The following is a 20,382-nucleotide window of genomic DNA, read 5'->3' on the forward strand; positions in this document are numbered from 1 at the left end:
CTTATAATCCCTCTCTCACTGTGTCTCTCTCTGTCGAATAAATAAATAAAATCTTAAAAAACAAACAAACAAAAAACCCCAGCTCTATGGCGCCTGCCAAATGAACCCTACTACCTTCTGGGTTCCACTGTTGGCATTAGCTGACAGTCTCTGCATCCTGCTTCAACATGCTTTGGCACACCGCCTTTCTGACTCCATCCCAAAACAAATGTACCCAAGCAGTAGCCACACCCACTCACCTCAAATATATAACTTATTTAATGTCTGTACATTGATCATTTCCCTATACCTCGAAGACTCTTAGCATATTCATATTTGTCAAAATTCTATTCCTGCTGTTAGTCCTGCCTTCTCTGATCTCCAGCAAAATTCATTACTCACTGCATTTGTTCTCCCTTAGCAATTCATTCTATCACATATCTCCTTCTGTTCTCATTATGTTCCCACCATTACATTTTAAGACTTTGGAGGAACTGGTCTTAGAGCCCTCAAGTGTTAAACAGTGTTTCACGTGGAGAATCTGAGAAGTGTTCAATGTGTTTTCTAAATTGGACAAATAGCATAGTCACTTAATGTTTGCTAAATCTGAATACAATTTTTTTGCAGATAACAATAATGTGCTTTATATAAAAGCATGTGAATGTATTCTATGTTTTCAGGAGATACATTCATTTAGCTTTGCCATGGAGTAACTATTTTAATTAAAGTGATTTACCTGAGAGAGAAATAAAATACTGAAGTCACTCCGTTCTTTCATACCCCTCTCCATCTCTTTTTTCTGAATTCCTTTCTTCAAGATAGTGTTCATCAAATCAAAAGTTTTATGCCATACTCTCTCAGAAGCTCACTTTAATGAATTTGTTTTTGTTTTATCGTAACTGCAGTTAACTTTAACATTTCTCAGACTGTGGTGGGCAATGTAGACTGATTTGTTTGGATGTCTCTTGACATATTGGAGATTATCTCTTGTTAACTGTGTATTTTTTGAAAGATTGGACTTATAATATTTATTCATTTCCATCTATTTTAACCTTTCTTTAAAGGAACATTAGATTAATTTACAGAGAAAAGTTCTCTGTGATGAGATTAAACATTGTGATGGTGGAACAGTGAGTTTGGAACACACAGGCCAGACCACCATCTTCTATGTCTGTGCTTCAGGTAGACCTCAGTTTTAGCTCTAAATCTCCTAACGGTTCTGGAAGTGAGAAAGAGCAACCCTGTGCACAATGTCTATAATATGGAAATAAATCAGTTCTTCCAAAAATCATAACGATTCTTAATTCTGTAACCAGGGGGGAAATATTTCTCCCATAGTTCTTCAGAAATAAAGACTCTGTCATGTTGTAAAGAATACCCTCTGCATGATAGGCATGTTTAACTCTCTCCAGCTTCATAGGACTGCTGCTTATTGAAGTCTCCTTTATAACCTGGGGAATTATACATAAAGACAATTCAGTAAGACTTGTTTACTAGCAAACAAGAGAAGATTGTCCTGGTATTCCAGTCTCTGATCCTCTAGATATTCAAAGGATTTTTTTTTTAAGATTTTTATTTATTTGTTTGACAGAGAGCCATCACAAGCAGGAAGAGAGGCAGGCAGAGAGAGAGGGGGAAGCAGGCTCCCTGCTGAGCAGAGAGCCGGCTGCGGGGCTCAATTCCAGGACCCTGAGATCATGACCTGAGCCTAAGGCAGAGGCTTAATCCATTGAGCCACCCAGGTGCCCCTAAAAAGATTATTTTAATGTTTTTTGTTTTTTTGTTTGTTTGTTTGTTTTTAAAGATTTTACTTACCTATTTGACAGAGAGAGATCACAAGTAGGCAGAGAGATAGGCAGAAAGAGGGGGAAGCAGGCTCCCCGCTGGGCAGAGAGCCCAACTCAGGGCTCGATCCCAGGAACCTGAGATCATGACCTGAGCCGAAGGCAGTGACTTAACCCACTGAGCCACCCAAGTGCCCCCCTTATTTTTAATGTTATATGGAGGAATGGATGAGATTGCATTATTTCAGCTAATTATTCATATTTAATTGCTTGTCTTGCCAAGTTGTGATAAATTTTTATCATCAATATGAGATTGAGATCCCTGAGAAGGAGAGAGAGAGTAAAGCAAACCTGGGTGGATGACTGAGGAGAGTTTTATATTTTGGCAACGATCTGTATTAAGGCTAAGTGTTTACATCTCTTTAAGGAAACTAAAGAGCATGGTAATATGTGCTTGGATAGACCAGCACCCTCAACACTGAGATGGACCAAGTGAGCACCCATAATTTCAGCTTAAGTTTGCATGAAGATGTCAGATCTCTTCTCAAACAGAATTACTAGGAAATTAAGAACTAACAATCTATGCCATAAAGCATGGATATAATAATTAAAACCTGAAAAACTATTAAGAGATTAAATGTAAGAATCTATCTCATTTGTTACATTTAAAACAAAAGGCTTCCATAAAACACCATGTGAACACTTAACTGTGATCAATGAGTTGCAATATCTGACCTTTGGTAACTGAATGAGGTAATGTCTGTATAGACAGTGTTACTGAGAACAGTTAAGCACTTCAGAATATCTACCAAAAAGTGTGTCTTTGACTTTAGTTGATCTGCATAGCTATTTTCTTAAAACCAGTGATAAAATCTATTATCATTTAATTCTGTTCTAGGGTCTAGTCTAGTATTACATATTTTATCAGAATGCCCTACTTCTCAGAATTATCTCATGTTCTATAATTTATAAATAATTTTAGTGAGAAATTTTCCATTTAACATCTACCTTTTGAAGACTATCTCAGAAGGAAACAGTTCTTCCCAGTAACACAATAGGGATCCCGTAGTACCCAGTACCCTTGAAGAACTCTGCTGTGGGTTGAATAGAATAACTAAAATTTAAATGATCAGAAATATGTCACTGTATGTCTGAACAAACAGTAGGCTCCTTGATAGGGGAATGTAAGTATGAGATAAATATTATCCTCCCTGCCAGGAAATGGATTCAAAATATGAAGAAAGAAATTATGTCTGGCAGTGAAGGAGGAAAGGGTGAGCCAACTTAGCCTTACTGAAGAGATAAACATTTAACTGTTTAAATGTTAACTTAACTGAAGAGATAAACATTTCAAAACTATGATTATATATCTAAGATATTCTTAAATCTCTATCATATTAAAACACACCAGGAAAACTGATATCCCAGGAAGGGTTTGTATATTTATTTATTTATTTACCTACTTACTTACTTACTTACTTACTTAACTAGGACTCTACTTAACTATGTTCAGGAAGGTAGCTTAGGCTTTGGGAAGAGGGCATATACCTAAGAGTCACCTGAAAACTACCAGCAGAGGGCTGGGGAGAAGGGAGGGGAGAAGAAAGTTCAGAGTTGGTAGTGGGGTTGGATTGATTGGCTTTATTGTGTGACTTAACTGCTATTAGGAAAGAAACAGATCTGTCGGGATTCAAACAATTGAGTTCATATGATGTGCCCAACAGCTTTTTAGCAAATGGAAGTCTGTGGAAGTCATGTCTAAGTCATCAACACTGAGGAGGGGAGGAGGGAGTGGGGGGGCAGATATGATAGCCATTAGAAAAAACTAAATTGAAAATGTCTTTTTCCCACTGGGTAAACATTCTTAATTATATTTTATGTTCTTCTGAGTTAATTCCTAAGAAACTATAAAATGTGCCCATTTGATTATAATTTGCCCATGAAACCTGTCATGTATATTTTACAAAGCTGTATGGCATATTATTTTATCTTTATAACAATGAACACTTAACTAGCATTAGTTATTTTAGGGATCGGTGGCTGAAATACAAGTTCTTGCTCCTTTAGTGATTGCAGATTATTTACTCAGCAGCCTCATAGCCATCATCACTGAGCAATTGAAGCAGCATTAATCTTCAAGGAAACATAAAAACCATCCACTTGTGCTGTGGAAAGAACAGTGGTATATGTGGGCTTTCTGTGCCAGTGAATTCAAGGCTGAGATAACTTTTTCGCTTGTCAAGTTGCTGTCACTTTGTTAAGAATTAGAGATTGTATGTTTTCTAAATTTATAACAATATGTCAGTCTATTGCAACTAAATGAAAATGAACAACTCTGGGTTGTTTTCAGAATGTTAAGGAATAGGTTTATTGTATCACTACTGAATATCTTGTCATTGGAAACTTGTATCTACTTAATTGGCATGTAGTAACAGACATGAGATATCTTTAAGGAGATTTTGAATGGCATTTCTTCATAAGAGTACAACTCAGGGGACGCCTGGGTGGCTCAGTTGGTTAAGCGGCTGCCTTCAGCTCAGGTCATGATCCCAGCGTCCTGGGATCGAGTCCCACATCAGGCTCCTTGCTCAGCAGGGAGCCTGCTTCTCCCTCTGCCTCTGCCTACCACTCTGTCTGCCTGTGCTCTCTCTGTCCTCTCTCTAACGAAAAAACAAACAAACAAAAAAACAGAGTACAACTCAGTTTATTTTCCCTTTTATTCAGGAGGTCATTTACTCTGATATCCTGATGTCTAGTGAGCTTTTTCTCTGGCTGGAAAGAAAAATACCCTGACATACTTAGTTATCTTCTGATTGAGGGAATTAACTGTGGGTGGGGGAAAATTGATGCAAATCCCTGGATATCTCCATACCACTCTAGACCAGTGCCTAAGGAATCCCTTGCACATCCACAGCAAGAATGCTGGGCTCACTTTTGTATAGGCAGAGCCAGTCCTTTCTTGCCTTTACCCTGAGACTACCATATAAGAAGCAAATGGTGTATTTGCCAGCCCCTTCTGCCAGTCTCTGAAAGTAAATGTGGGTCAGTATTCATTTGGCAGCTAATTTGTGCATGGAGCTATGCTCCACCCTGGGAGAGCTACCTTGGTGAAGAAAAGACAGAATTGGGGCACCTGGGTGGCTCAGTGAGTTAATCCTCTGTCTTCTGCTCAGGTCCTGATCCCAGGGTCCTGGGATGGAGCCTCACGTCAGGCTCTCTGCTCAGCAGGAAGCCTGCTTCCCTGTCTCTCTCTGCCTGCCTCTCTGCCTACTTGTGACCTCTCTCTGTGTCAAATAAATAAATGAAATCTTTAAAAAAATAAATAGATACATAAATAAAAATAAAAATTTAAATTAAAAAAAAAAAGAAAAAAAGAAAAGAAAAGACAGAGTCCAGCCTTCAGGGGAGCATGTCATCTATAACAAACATGTCTCAAACGTGTGACATTATTCCCTAACAGAAGACAGGACTGGAAATGTATTCTTGAATCCATCACATATTTTTAGAAAACCATCCCTGATAATTCTCCCTGATTCTCCATCCTCAAAATATCACCCAAGTCATGTAAAACTAACCTTCAAATTATTCTCAACTCTCAACATATACACCTATCAAGTCACCACCATGTACACTTTAAATAAATATAATAATAAATTTATTAATGTAATAAATTAAATGTAATAAATAAATAAATGTAAATAAATATTTACAGTTTTATTTGCCAGTTATATGATAAATAAACTTGTCAGTTAAGTATTGTCAATAAAGCTAAAATTAATTTCACTTCCTACTTCCCACCTTCTCCACCACTTACCTAGTATATAGGCTTGCTCTTGTCTCACCAAATTGGCCTTCCTATATACTTTCTTTTCTTTTCTTTTCTTTCTTTCTTTTTTTTTTTTTGCTTCCCCTATCCAATGCATTTTTCACACTATAGTTAAAAGGATGTTTTTTAAAACGGAAATTTGATAAGCAATATACCCTTCTAACACATAAGTCTATAGGCACTTTGGTGTCCACATATTTATCTGTAACACTAAAACTTTTTCTTTACCTTCTATTTGTTTTTAGGAAAAAGACCACAATCCTTTATGTAATCCCCTCAGGCTTTGCCTAAAACCTTTTTTGTCATTTGCTGAGCTTAACCTACTATTGAAGAAAATCTAGCCTTTAGAATTTTATATATGCAGGCCTGATACCTCTCTAGCATCAATGGATATGGAATTTATTCATGTGATTTTTGGTGATGATTTTGGTCATTTTTGGTAGATTTTCTTTTATCTAGCTATTTTCTAAATCTCTGACTTCCTGTTAGGTAGCATGTTAGTATTTTTGACATATCAAAATGTACTGAATACATTTCTACATTTATTTTTTTAAGATTTTGCATTTTTTTAAGATTTTATTTAGGGGACCCTTGGGGGGCTCAGTTGGTTAAGTGACAGACTCTTGATTTCAGCCCAGATCATGATCTCAAAGTCATGGGACTGAGTCCTACATCAGGCTCAGAACTAGGAAGGAGTCTGCTTCTCTATCTCTCCCTCTCCCTTTGCCCCTCCTCCCCTTTTCACTTGTGTTCTCTCTCTTTCTCTTTCTCTCTGAAATAAATAAATTTAAAAAAAAAAGACTTTATTTATTTGAGAGAGAACCCCTGCACATTTGCACTTACGTTTGATATTGTTTTGGGGCACCTGGGTGGCTTAGTTGGTTAAGCTCAGACTGGATTTCAGCTCAGGTCAGAATCTCAGGGTTGTGGGATCCAGCCCTGCTTTGGGCTCTGGGCTCAGCAGGGAGACTCTTTGAGATTCTCTCTCTCTCCCTCTCTCTCTCCTCTCCCCCCATGCATGTGTGCATGCCTACACGCTCTCTCTCCATCTCGCTAAAATAAATAAATAAAACTTTAAAAAATATATGGTATTGTTTTAGTTAGTAAGTTTATGTAAAGAGAAAAGAAAATTTTAAAAAATTTTAAAAATCATAGTTATAAATTTATTTGGGTAGTATCTCTATGTTGACAGTTTGTGATTCCAAAAGCTTAAGAAAAAGTCTTATATTATAACAGATAAAGTAGTGCAATTTGATAATTCTTTGATGTTAAATTGAAGCTCACTTTTGGCATATAAATAGAACATTATTTGCATTTAGGGGAAATTATCCTCCATAGATATACAACACATTTTTGAAATACAGTTACATTTAAAGGTTTATTAATTAGCTCATGTAGTTTTCATTCTGTACAGTGAAACATTTTATATATTATATTTGTTTAAAGATTTGATATTTTTATTTTCCAAGATATCCCTTGAAGAAAACAGCCATCACCTGTTTTCAGAATCTATCTTCTCCCTCAGATAGAACAAATACCTACCACAGTTTGCCTTTAAAACTATGAGAAATGTTGAAATTTAGACATTTTGGAATCACTATTTTTGTACTTGTTACGGTTGCCCCACTTCCCTAAATGCTTAAAGAATACAGAATGGCAAGTGTTTTGTTTTACTGTGTTGTAGGTCTAGGGGGAGAACTGTGAAGAGCCGAGGGGGAGGCAGATTTCTCTGAAAAGTTTCAAAGCCTGGCTTGAGAAAAAATACTCAGATTTCTGAGACTCATGGGTGTTGAATCAAATGGACAATCTTATAGTTGTAAGGAAGCAAAGGTCATCTTCCTTCTTAAACTGTCTTAGATGCTTTCAGAGAAAATTAATAGTCTATCTACTTTGCGTTTTCACTTCTCTAAACAAAAATGAGCTGGCCTTGCTCTTGAATCATACTCCATTTTTGTTCATTGTTCAGCATTGATAGTGAAATATTTGTATCTTAATTTTAAAGGAATTTACAGATTTCCAGACCAAACATCATTGGTATAAAATTGGTAACAGCTGAAGTTTCATTTAACTAGTCTTAATGTTTAAGAGGGCCTCGAATGAAGTATGTATTTAGGAATATTCTTCAGAATTGGAACAAAATGCTGAGTATACCCAGCTATTCAGGAGCCTTGGGGATAACTCTTGTACAACTGAGATAGTAATAAGTAATAAGTAATAAGTAATAAGATAGTAATAAGATAAGTAATAAGATAGTAATAAGATTAATAAGATAAGTAATAAAAATTTGTAAAATCACATCTATTTATGATAATACAATTATGGTGATTTATTTTTATGTAATTTTAGAATTTCAAAACAATCCCAGTCTTATAAGAAACTGGAAACTACAATACAAAGAACTTTTCCTATACTATTCGAGATTAAATTGGTGACATGACACCCATCACCCTCAAATACCTCTATTTCTCCAAACAAGGGCTTCTTTTACTTGACTACAAGATAATCATCAAAATCAGGAAGTAAATATTGGTTCAGCATAACCATGTAATCCTCAGATCACATTTCAGCAGATTCCCCATTCGGCTTTTACCGTGCATCCCGTTCGGGTTGCTCTGCTTGCTCTCTGAAGCTCCAATTCAAACTGTACTTTGCCCTTAACTGTCAATCTAAAAGAGCTTCTCAGGTTTTCCTTTGACATTCTTGATCTTTATAGCTTTGAAGATAATGCGTTTGTTATCTCATAAAACGTTTTCATGTTGGGTTTTGCTGATGCTTACTTGGACCATATTTAGATTATGAATCTTTGGCAATCTCTTAGTCTGTTCAGGCTGCTATAACCAGGTGTGATACGCTGGGTGGTGTACAACCAGAAAGGGATTTCTCATAGTTATCAAGGTTGGGAAGTCCAAGATCAAGTTGCTGGCCCATTTGGTTTCTGGCGGGAGCCTGCTTTCTGGATCATAGAGGGTCCTCTTTTGAATGTGTGTCCTTACATGGAAGTGGCAAGAGTGCTCACTAGCATCTCTTTTAGGAGGGCACTAATCCCATTCATAAAGGCCCTGCTCTCATAAGCTAATTACTTCCCAGAGGTCCCACAGAAACAAAAACAACTGATGGTTTGATTTAAATATAAATTTATGTCAAAAGGGTTTTTTTTTAATTTTATCATTCAAAATATGGTAAAAACTTTGGATAATGTACAGTGTATCATGATACCAGCTTGTTAGTAAAACTAATATAAAGCAGTGAGGTTTGTGAAAGTTGGTGGACATTGGATTTTATTATTGTAATAAGATTTGCATTAAGGGAAAGGAGTAAAAGCATCATCCTGATTCCTAAATATTTGCTTAAATACCCAAGAACTAATAGTGTTGTTAGTTAGGGAAGGATACTTCCATATCCCCACAAATTCATCTAATTTTGGATCACAAAGAGTGTGATCACTTGCTGAACCCGAACACAGATAACTAATAACTGACTTAAAGAATGTGCAATTGCAGCTACCACATTTATATAAATGATAATATAATCTAACTGGGTTTGCGTTCTGTGTGGATACTGCTTTGTGATTTGTAGGATAATTGCATACATCACTTCTAAATAAGTTTGCTTTATTCTGTGCCAAGAGTGCCTTACAACCCCTCCACACGTGAAGAGTATTTCAGGAAATGGACTTTGCTCTGGAATGCTGTGTGGGCAGTTGGTTAGTATGCTGAATATTTAGTAGCTGCTAATGAAGCTCTTATCAGCTTATCAGTGTCCAATTTTCTATTCTTGCATGGCATAATTCTATGAGAAATCATTAGAGATGCTAGTGCCCTGTAACTGCCCTTAAGAAATACCTAAATCCTCTCTGAAATAAAAGCTTCTCTGATTGATTTACAGCCATATTAAGACACACGTACCATCTGTATGTAATAACTTGCAAAGAGGAACTTGGACTAAACATTCATCACATCTTGTTCATAATTACATTTTGGGGACCAGATCTTATATTTATTAAATATTCCATTTGGGATTTCATTTATTAACTGGCAGTTTTCTCCTGCTTTAGATAATTTCTTTCTGATTTAGAATAGCCTTTGACTTATAATTAGAAACCACTTTATTTATATGCATAGTTTTTCAATTTCATTCATATGAATATCATTTTGATAATGGCCCAGGAGTCCGACTTTGCTGGAAAGTGTTGATTTAGCTTTTATTTCTTTTCTTTTTATTTTTCTGTTTTCAGCCCCTTATTCAATACACTTGTAGGAAGATTGATTTTGAATAATACAGTCATGATATCAAAACAGTACAAATTATACCCTGCTGCCATCTGGAATGGTGAAAATAAAAGCCTTATTTACACTGTTTTCCTTAAGGAAAGAATAATAAATGCTTTCCCCCCTCTTCAGAGACAATATTCTGAAAAGAAATGGTTCTTGTTTGTAGCCTGATACTGTGGTTTATTCTGAAAGATAATGACTTGAAACTCATTTGCTGATCAACAAAGTAGCAAACACTCTAACCAGTAAACCCTGGACCTTTTAGCCACTGAGATACTGATCTGTCTCCTCTCCCAGACAAAGCTGTTTGGGATGGTCATTATTGGCCCCTTATTACAGTGGAGACCTCCGTGTGGCCTAAGGTCATTGGTTGATCTGTTGAGTCTACCGATGTTTGGTTCTCTGCTCTGTGTGTTGTCTTTTGATGTCTGCTGGGAACCAAAGTCCTGCCACTTACAGCCCTTCCTAACTAATGAAACAGAAATTATAGAAGGGTTAAAGTCATAGGCACAGTGCTGAACTTGAGCTCCCTAGGGAAATTATTTTATATTTACCATCCTTTTCACAGTCTTCCATTTGTCATGCACATTTTATTGGCTATGATACATGGCAGATTTACGTCTCTACCTGGAACCAATGCTAAACAAATGAGAAGCCAATTGATATACATCTTATATTTAAGGTAGATTTTCTTAAAAAACATCGGACTGTTTTTAAAATTATTATTATTACGTTCCATGGAACTTTAGTGCTTTCTGCTTAAAAAAAAAAAATATATATATATATATATATATATATATATATATATAAAGGGGCGCCTGGGTGGCTCAGTCGGTTAAGCATCTGCCTTTGGTTTAGGTCATGATCCTAGGGTCCTGGGATGGAGTCCCTTATCCAGCTCCTTGCTCAGCAGGGAGCCTGCTTCTAGCTCTGTCCCTCCCCCTACTCATGCTCTCTCTTTCACTCTATTTCTGACAAATAAAATATTTAAAAAATTTTTAAAAATGGCTATGCAAATTATTTTTTGCTGTGCCTTCCATTGTTGTTTGACTTTGATTAAGAATTCTTTCACTGTTCACGATGAATATTTATTTAAAGGACAGCTATTAACAAAGAGGTATCATGATGAAGTAAAAATACTTCAAAAACAAACTTTTTGCTGTAGTTATGACCTGGAACAAGTAATTTAATTTTGCTGAGTCTTTGTTTTGTTTTGGCAGAAGATGGTAATTATGATACACCTTTGCCTCAGGGAACTTCAGTAAGGCTCAGATTGTTTCAGTGTTGCAGCAAAGCTTTTCTGTCCCAAATGTTTAGGGCTTTTTTTTTTAGTTTGTTTTGGAAACAAGTCATATGACAATACAGATTTGTTTTATTTCTGCTATTGATTTATCAAAGAATGTAAAACCTTGTTCAAAGGGAGAAATGAGGCCTTTTATGAGCTATGAAAAATTTACTTGACACAGATTCTGCTTTCTAAATTCACTTGCATATCTAGACAATCCTTGTGGGTTTGTTTCTTTTTTTCATGATTTGCATAGAATATTTCCCATTTACAGTTTATTGCTACAGTTTTTGTTATATCAATACTCAGAGTCACATGACTCTGTTCTGTTTAAATCTATTGTGGGAGCTTGGGGTTGAGTAAATGTATATATGCTAATATTGTACGAAATGCCAGACCCTAGTGCCAGGCAGTGCTAGCCACACTTAATGTGTTATCTCATTCAGTCCTCCCATCTATTTGCTGAGTACTATTCTCACTCCCTAAGAATCTAATTATTCTGCAGATACAAATAAATTCCAACAGTGTAGTGATTCTCTAGATTGCTTCTTACCCAGTGCTGGGCCCACATTTGGCACAACAGAGGCATTTCATATATGTCTATAGAATGAATGATGCCATCTGTTGACTACCCAGTAGATTCTTAAAGCTAATAGTTCAAAAGCTCTTTTTATTTTAATTTAATTCAATTTTCATAAATATGAAAATATTATATGACCACCTGAACACCAACTTATTTAAACTTTTCAAGAGAACTTGTATTTTTTCATTAAGTTTAAAAACATACTGGCTTTGTGTGGCATAGATTAGTACTGTTTCTTTAGCAGGTAAAGATATCTTTCATTATATTTAAAAAGTCTGGGACGCCTGGGTGGCTCAGTTGGTTAAGCTGCTGCCTTCGGCTCAGGTCATGATCCCAGTGTCCTGGGATCGAGTCCCACATCGGGCTCCTTGCTCAGAGGGAGCCTGCTTCTCCGTCTGCCTCTACCTGCCACTCTGTCTGCCTGTGCTCACTCTGACAAATAAATAAATAAAATCTTAAAAAAAAAAAAAAAAGCCTACCACTTTTATTAAGAAAATATTCTTTATATGATCCATCTAACATTTGACTTTTCTAATTTAATGAAAACTTTCCTTAATGCCTTCATCCCTCAAAACAAAAACAAAATTTAGAGCTTCTCTAGGATTACATTGTGAATGCCTAAAACTTTAGGATATCTAGCTGCTGAGGAATATTTGCTCCTGTCAATGAAAGATGACCCTTAGTGGTTGCCTCAACATACAATTGAGTGATTCACTTGGGTTTTATCATAAGTTTGAATATCAATAATTTCATTTTTCCAAAGATGACATAACAGAGCATACATACACATTTTGTTGTATTCTTTTGAGTTTCACTGTGTTTACATGTAATGTTTTTGTTATGTGGTTGCAGTTCAACTTGTAGCAATTTACAACCAGTATATGGAGGGAGTCTTTCTATAAAATTAGATAAAGCAGGCACTGAATTGTGTTTTTCCAGGGCAACGACCGCGCTAAATTATAAAAAGGCAGGCATGAATTGCATATCTCAACAAATGAAAATTGTTTACTAATTAAATAAAGCTTATGACTATAAAAGTAAATAGCCATTAACGACTATTTTTGTGAGTCTGTAAGTCTCATACTACTTAAGACACTATAAAAAATAGTAGTTATAAGATAGTCTTATGTCTCTTCGACTTATAACCAAATTGGGGAGGCCACATGTATAGCCACAAAACCATTAAGGAATTATTAACTGTTTGCTATTTGCAATGACGTGGATGGAACTAGAGGGTATTAAGTTAAGCAAAATAAGTCAATCAGAGAAAGATAATTATCATATGATCTTGCTGATATGTGGAATTTAAGAAACAAAACAGAGGATCATAGGGGAAGAGAGGAAAAAATAAAATAAGATGAAACCAGAGAGAAAGACAAACCATGAAAGACTCTAAATCATAGGAAACAAACTGAGGGTTGCTAAAGGGGTGGGAAAGGAGGATTAGGGTAACTGGGTGATGGACATTAAAGAGGGCATGTGATATAATGAGCACTGGGTAACATAGAAGACTGATGAATTTCTGACCTTTACCTCTGAAACTAATAATGCAGCATATGTTAATTAATTGAATTTAAATAAAAATATTTTTAAAAGAATGATTAACTGTTTAAATGAATGACATTAAATAAACTCAGTAGGAATTCAGAGATGCCACATGAGTGAGTGCTGAAATGTTTGCCACAACTCCCTAAACATGTGTATTTGCAAATGTTCATTGTACACTGTCACCGTTACAAAGGAAAAAACACAGAGCCCTGCCTTCTATGAGCTTCTGAGTTCAAGCACCCTCATTGACTTATTAAGGGGTTGATTGATAACACCAGTTGAAGGCTTCAAACAAGGAGCCACTGTGAATTGCTTGGTACTCAGAAAAATGATTTGGGGGGCTGAATTCTCTAAGGAAAAAACAACAACAACAACTTATCTCTTCCTCCAGATTCTGATTTCATTTTATGGCATTATCATTCTCATCAGAACCTCTACATTGTTCATAGTATCTAAATGATCAGGTGTATTTGCCAAATCTTTTAATACTGCTTTTGTAAAAGCATACCGTTGATGTATTTGACATGATGAATTGGAAAGGTAGCACCATGGCAAACAGTCCTTCACTGAAAACTTCTTTAAATCATTTGGGACCAGAGTCAAAGCACCTGTCTACTTGAATTCATTCAGAGTCTCAGCCAGATTTGACAAAATGAACTGCTTGGGCCACCTTGGAAGAAGGCTTTGGTCTTAGCAGGCAATTTAGTTTTGAGGATTTCCTATCAAATAAGAGAGGTTCAGTGTTTGTGGAATTGGAGCGCAAGTAAAAATATCATTAAAATTTTTTTTATGGATGAACAATGAAAGTAGTTTAACTGATCAAATTATGCAAAAGCTTTTATTTGATGATTCACAGATATCTAAAACATGAGTCCCTACAAAACACTATTAGATTTTTTCCCCATACATTCCACTCAGGTCCTGGGTAGGTCAGGGGTTATTAACACAAGTTCTGCAGAAATGGGAAGTTAACTCTGGAAGATGCTGACATTCATGTTTCTCTTTCCTTAATGGAACTGTAAGCTTCATATCAGCATATTTCATTAAGACACCAAACAGAGTCAAAGAATGTGCTGTATTTCCAGGTCTATTATAGCTGCCATTCCAAACAAAATATGTACGACTTCCATGATTCACTAAGCACAAGTATGTAGTAATCTGCCCTTTAATGGCCTCTCAAAATGACAGACCAAATGGCTTTGTGAAGGTCAAGTCTGATTTAAATTGTTGATGAATTAATAGCTAATTCTGCATGATTGAATATTAATATGGAACAGTGATAAGTAAGGCACTTTAAAGCTTAATGAGCACATTAATGAATAGGACAAAATGTTTTTCTTTTCACCTCATGTAAAAGTTTAAAGCTGCTAACATATTGACAATTTGTTGATTTTTGATAGCTGCTTTTTTTTCTGTAAAAGTCTATGTGGTTAAGATATAAAAGTTATTGATTTTTCCCCCCAAGTTCCTGGTAGTACACATTTGATGAGCTATCAAAATTGATGTTATCAAATGGCCAATTTATATTTTATATAAATCACTAATAAATGTAGAAGGTGAAAAAAACAACAACATCTTCTAAACTACACCCACTGAGATAAGCATTCCAATTAGAAATGTCATTATTTCTACAGTTCATTTTATGTTGAATACTGAGTTTTATTGCCAAATACCTGACAGTCAAATTGGAAACAAGCCACATCTGTCAATGTGTAAGCGTTCTGGCTACTTGAATCTGTTTCATTGTGATGTTTCTCATGAAAATTTAATGAAGATAGTACATTCAAAGAGATTCTGTGCAAAAGGGGGATGGATAGAATTTAATTACCCTTATTAAAAATAAGAAAGGAACACTCTTTACATCCACTGTCCGATTAGTATGCAAGAAAGATTATCTTTGTTGTGCACTTATGTATATGAAAAGGGGGCTCTGGAGTGTTCTTTATGAGCCAAGAAGGAAAGAAAGGTCATGCAAATATATTAGACTGCTTTTGGTAGGGCACAAGTCAATTTTGTCAGCTTTCCCCAAGGTGAGGACTTCATTTCTTATAAATGGTTATTAATTCTAGATTTCTTTAGTAGGAACCTTTAGTAAGTGGTGCAACAATCTTAAGTCTTTGACACTTGCCACTTGGTACTGAATATTGGGTTGGTTCTTCAGAAAGCTGAACCTGAGAAAAGTAATGACTAGTAGGTCAATGTTAATGGATGCTGATGTAACTAGTATTCAAAGTCTTGGGGGTAGATACAATGCCCTGGGAAATGAAGAATCAATTCAAGAATCTCAAGATGATTTTTTATTAACCTAAATTGGTGGTTTTAAATATGGAAAATAACAACAAAGGTTAAGAGCTTTTTAAAAAACTCATTTCTGACTAACTAAGCCAGTTGACTCCAGTAGTTGACTTTGGAGCCCTTGAAGTAAATTATTTTTTATCCTTTGAAGCATTTTATACCAGTAGCTGCCAAGTGAGATGTTTAATATGATGTGTATGGTACAATGGCTATTGATTGTTCCGCTTTTGTTTTTCAAGTAACAGTAGAACAATGCTATAGATGTAAATATGTCCTGTTGATGAAACCTTTAAAGTCATAAAGGACAGCCTGATGGAACTCAAATGGAGTAGGTTATCAAAATTAGTCTGATTTGCAAAATGCTCTGTTCCATTTGCAATGTTTAACATTCCAACTTGGAGCCCTGAAAAATCACCTTGAAATTTCATTCTTAGCTATTGATTCTGACACCTGTCCACCATAGACTTCCGCTTGGCTGATGATGTGTGAACATTCAAATAAACAGATTGTATTCCTGCTTTCTCAAAACAGTCATAGCTTTCAAGTTAAGTAAAATGTAGCTTATTGAAGGTGAATTATTTTTATAATTTTTTTTTAATTCTCTAGCTGTAACTAGCTGGTGGGACAGGAAAATATTCTCTAGTGAATTGAGAGGTCAAACTCAACTTGCCTTAGTCGCTTCTTTCTCCCTGCAGGAGAGCCAGGGTCCCCACTTTTCCCTGTTCTTTTGGCCCCACAATTTCTCTTACAATAATCTGGAGTTGTTGAGGGAAACTTTCCCTTTATTGGGAGTTTTATTCTTTGGTATATTTTGACCTTTATTCATTCAAAATCTATCTCTGTAATCCTGAGCTATTTCTCTGACCAACTCTTTACCAGAAGTAGTTTTCTACTATATGTAGTAGAAAAACTTTTTTTTTTTTTTCAGTTTTCAGTCACTAGTATATATATTTATATTTAACCTTGGGAATCATTGGAGGTTCTACCCAAATTTGAGTAATCCAGGGGCTCCAGGGTGGTTTAGTTGGTTAAGGGTCTGACTCTTGATTTCAGCTCAGGTCATGATCTCAGTGATGTGAGATCGAGCCCTGTGTCAGGCTCCTGTGCTAGGTGTGTAACCTCCTTAGTATTTTCTCCCTCTCTCTCTTTCTTAAAAAAAAATAAAAAATAAAAAAATTCTAGTAATCCAGACTAGTTTGATGGCAAGGGATTTGGATATAAATGAGACATGGAAGAATTCATGGTGTAGGGAGATAAACTGATGATAATAAGTACAGGAAAATGGATTTTAGTTACTACATGATAGTTCTGAGGAGGGAAATATTAAATATATTTGAAAGGCTTTTTATTACAAAGAAGGTGATTTTGGCTGCATGGCTTTTCAGAGACACAGAGTACTTAGTGAACATGATTTGTCTGGGGAATGGTTAAGAATTACAGTGTGAGCAGAAGAAACTTTCCTATGGGAGATATCATCCATGAGAGGCTGAGAAAAATGGGGCCTGATTTAAAAGGATTTTGCTAGCTAGATTTAGGAGATTGAGTTTATCCTGTAATGATAGAGGGGAGGGAGTAGAGAACACATAGATCTGACTGACAACGCAGTGAAAGCATCAAAATGGAGCACTTTTCCCTAGAAATTATAACCTAGACTTCAGCAAGACTCATAGGCTCATGCCAGAAATGGCAGGCTATATCCAAGGAAAGTGAGGTGCCACATCTGGTGATTTCTTTTTCTTTCTTTTTTCTTTCTTTCTTTCTTTCTTTCTTTCTTTCTTTCTTTCTTTCTTTTTTCTCTCTCACTGGTGTTTGTGCTTTGAGTAATTTTGGAATTGGTGGCTCCTGAAAATTAATCGGAGGTCATGAAGGAGGTTTCGTTAAATTAATGCCAGAACCAGTGAGAATTTAAAATGTTTCACAATGGTTTTCAATCAAACAGCCAAGTTCTAATTTGGAAAATCATTACTCACATAACTGAAATTCCTTCAAATCAAAATTTCTTCAAGATAGAATACACCTTTCTAATGCTGGCTGGAAGAGCCAATAATGCCAGTAATGTGATCATCATGCTTAGGGGACTTAAGAGGACTTTAATTTTGCAAGATATAAGATCTGAGACAATTTTTTTTTCAGATTTTATTTATTTATTTGACAGAAAGAGAACACAGGCAAGGGGAGTGGGGGAGGGAGAAGCAGGCTCCCTGCTGCGCAGGAAGCCTGATACTCTGCTCATTCCAGGACCCTGGGATCCTGATCTCAGCTGAAGGCAACCACTTAACCTACTGAGCCATCCAGGTGTCCTGATCCGGGACAATTTTGGTATAGGTTAGGGAGAAGTGAACTTTGGATGAGCTGAGGATTCAAAATTTAGGAATTTAACTCTTAGTGACTGAAATGTTATAAACCTTTGGAATAGAGGAAAATACTCTCTTAATGTGAGGAATATATTTCCTCTTGTCTTAAAGGCCCATTTCAGAGCCTCCTCTGGTACTCACTGACCTCCTCAGGCATACATCCTATAATTTCTTTTCTCTCCATCATGCCAAGAACTAGATGCATTTTTTAAATTATGGACTTTAGCACATCTGTCTTAGTTCTTTGTTAGGTTATTTGTTTCATATGCGGATGGTGTATTCTTCTGGCCAGGAGCAACATTGTGACTGTGTCCTAATCTGATAGTGCAATGTTGTCCGATTTGTATTAGCTTCTCGAATGCTGAGTAAGGTAAGGGGAAAGATGAATGGACAATAGCTCTTGAATCTTGGCCCTCTGACTTGTTAACATAATGTTTGTATCACCTTTTGTCTTGCAGAGGATCAAATCCCCAGGGGCTTCCCTACCATTGACATGGGCCCACAGTTGAAGGTGGTTGAGCGTACACGCACTGCCACCATGCTTTGCGCAGCCAGTGGGAATCCGGATCCAGAAATAACTTGGTTTAAAGATTTCTTACCTGTCGACACAAGCAACAACAATGGCCGAATTAAGCAGTTACGATCAGGTAGGGTCTTGTTACTGTTTCCACTAACTGTTAGAGAATTTTTTTTTTTTTTAGCTTTCTCTCTCTTTATTTTAATTTTAATTTTGTTTTATTTTAATTTTTAGGTATTGATTTTTCTCCCTCTTCTCTTTCTCTGTTATTTAATGTGTTGTCCATGTTTGTGATGTCATAGCCTGTTTCAGAGTCTGTCTTTCTCTCTCTGTTTTGCAGCTTCTGTTTAATCCACATTGCTCACTGCTGTGACTGTATTTTTAATAATTTTTAATTTACTGCTTTTCTGCAGTATTTGATGGATCCATTTTCTCCTCTTTCTTTCTTCTTTCTCTGTTTTCTTTTGAAAAAAAAAATTTCAACATTGGACTTCATTCAGATCTTGCAAGGAGCTCCAATGGTTGTATCCATTAAAAACCAAAAGATTCATATTAAACACTAAAATGATTCAGTTTTACTAAAGTGTGTTTTCTCTGTCTTTTCTGCATTTGAACTCATCAGAGTACCAAAGTTTAGTAAGTTTGGTCACATCTGCTTTCTTTTCACTAATACATAAACCACAGAAATGTTATCTCCTGAGTAACCAGATGTATTTTGCAAAAGTCCTTTACCAAGTACCAATGAAAGGAGGGGATTTTTATTAACTTTATTATTATATTATTGTGAGTGAGCATTTTCTACACATAAGCCACAGTAGTGTGCGCCCACACTAAAGAGTTTTGAACCCTCCAGTGACTGGATCTACAGAAGTCTGCTTTTGGTGTAGACTCCAGCTTTTGCCGCTTCCTCCTCTCTCTCCCTGCTGCCCTATTGTCCCTTTTCCATCCCCATCCCAAGTTCATTCCTTTGCTCTCTTTAGATTAAAAAATAGAGATAATTCTAAATTTCTTAAATTTTAGAGCCTGTCCCTAGATGATCTCCCTGGGACATGTAGTAATGAGCTGTTTACTTTGACATTGGGAGTAATATTGATATAGAATTCTAAGTTGTTGAACTTAACTGCCTGTCTTCCCAGAATTCTCAGCTTTTGACCTGTCCTGTGATGTTAAAGCGTCTTGTTAACTGCCTCTTTTGCTTGTTGTCAGCAGAATTGTATAGATTAGCATTCTGTTATTGTAAATAAAGAATTAATTATTCACATGTAACATAGATGATTTAGTATATAAAGCTTTAACTCTGAAAAATTTGTACCAAATTATAAGGAATATAATAATATTTTTATGCTGTCTTTCTTCTCTCCGTATTTAAATCTCCAGAATCTATTGGTAAGTGCTTAGTTCTGAAGCGCACTTCACCCCCACTAATTTCCATATCCAGAATATTATTATTATTATTATTATTTTTATTATTATTAATAAAATGCATGGCATGCATTTTACTAACTGTCAGTGTAGACACCAGATCTCGGTAGTGGCGCGCACACGCACACATCCACAGAACTGTTATTGTAAGAACACTGTCTAGAAAAATAAAATAGTACACAAGTCGTATCACACAAATGCAGCATAGTGAGAAGCATAAGATATTCAAACAACAGTGTTTGTTTCTAGTTAGTCATTAGTATTTCCTATAAAAGTATATATATATGAGTATCTATATATATACTTAAATAGATTAGCCAGTATTTTTCCTAAACTATGTCTTTAAAAAGTATTGTTTAGTTTTTATTTATTTTTTTAAGACTATGAGGCATCTAGATATAATTCTAACCCGATATGACCCCAGACCTGAGAACTCAGTTGCTTCTCTGAGAAAGGCAATGATGCCTATTGTGGTCTTTGCCCTCTTGTGGTATAATGCAACTTGCTTTTTATAATCT

The 20,382-nt window shown here is 35.8% G+C and overlaps 1 protein-coding gene across 48 annotated transcripts in view; it reads left to right on the forward strand.

Moving 5' to 3' along the window:
• The window catches only part of PTPRD (protein tyrosine phosphatase receptor type D), a 408,131-nt gene that overhangs the window by 194,802 nt on the left and 192,947 nt on the right, over nucleotides 1-20,382 (forward strand). For 31 of the 48 annotated variants that reach the window (XM_032845508.1, XM_032845526.1, XM_032845509.1 and 28 more), the window contains exons 4-5: nucleotides 18,384-18,572; nucleotides 19,820-19,828. In XM_032845508.1, the coding sequence (XP_032701399.1) occupies nucleotides 18,384-18,572; nucleotides 19,820-19,828 (198 nt within the window). The remainder of the gene's footprint in view (nucleotides 1-18,383; nucleotides 18,573-19,819; nucleotides 19,829-20,382) is intronic. The other 17 variants (XM_032845516.1, XM_032845523.1, XM_032845524.1 and 14 more) reach the window with 1 other exon arrangement.

The sequence above is a fragment of the Lontra canadensis genome, unplaced genomic scaffold (assembly GCF_010015895.1).
Source record: "Lontra canadensis isolate GAN:19392208 unplaced genomic scaffold, GSC_riverotter_1.0 scaffold165, whole genome shotgun sequence".
NCBI lineage: Eukaryota > Metazoa > Chordata > Mammalia > Carnivora > Mustelidae > Lontra > Lontra canadensis.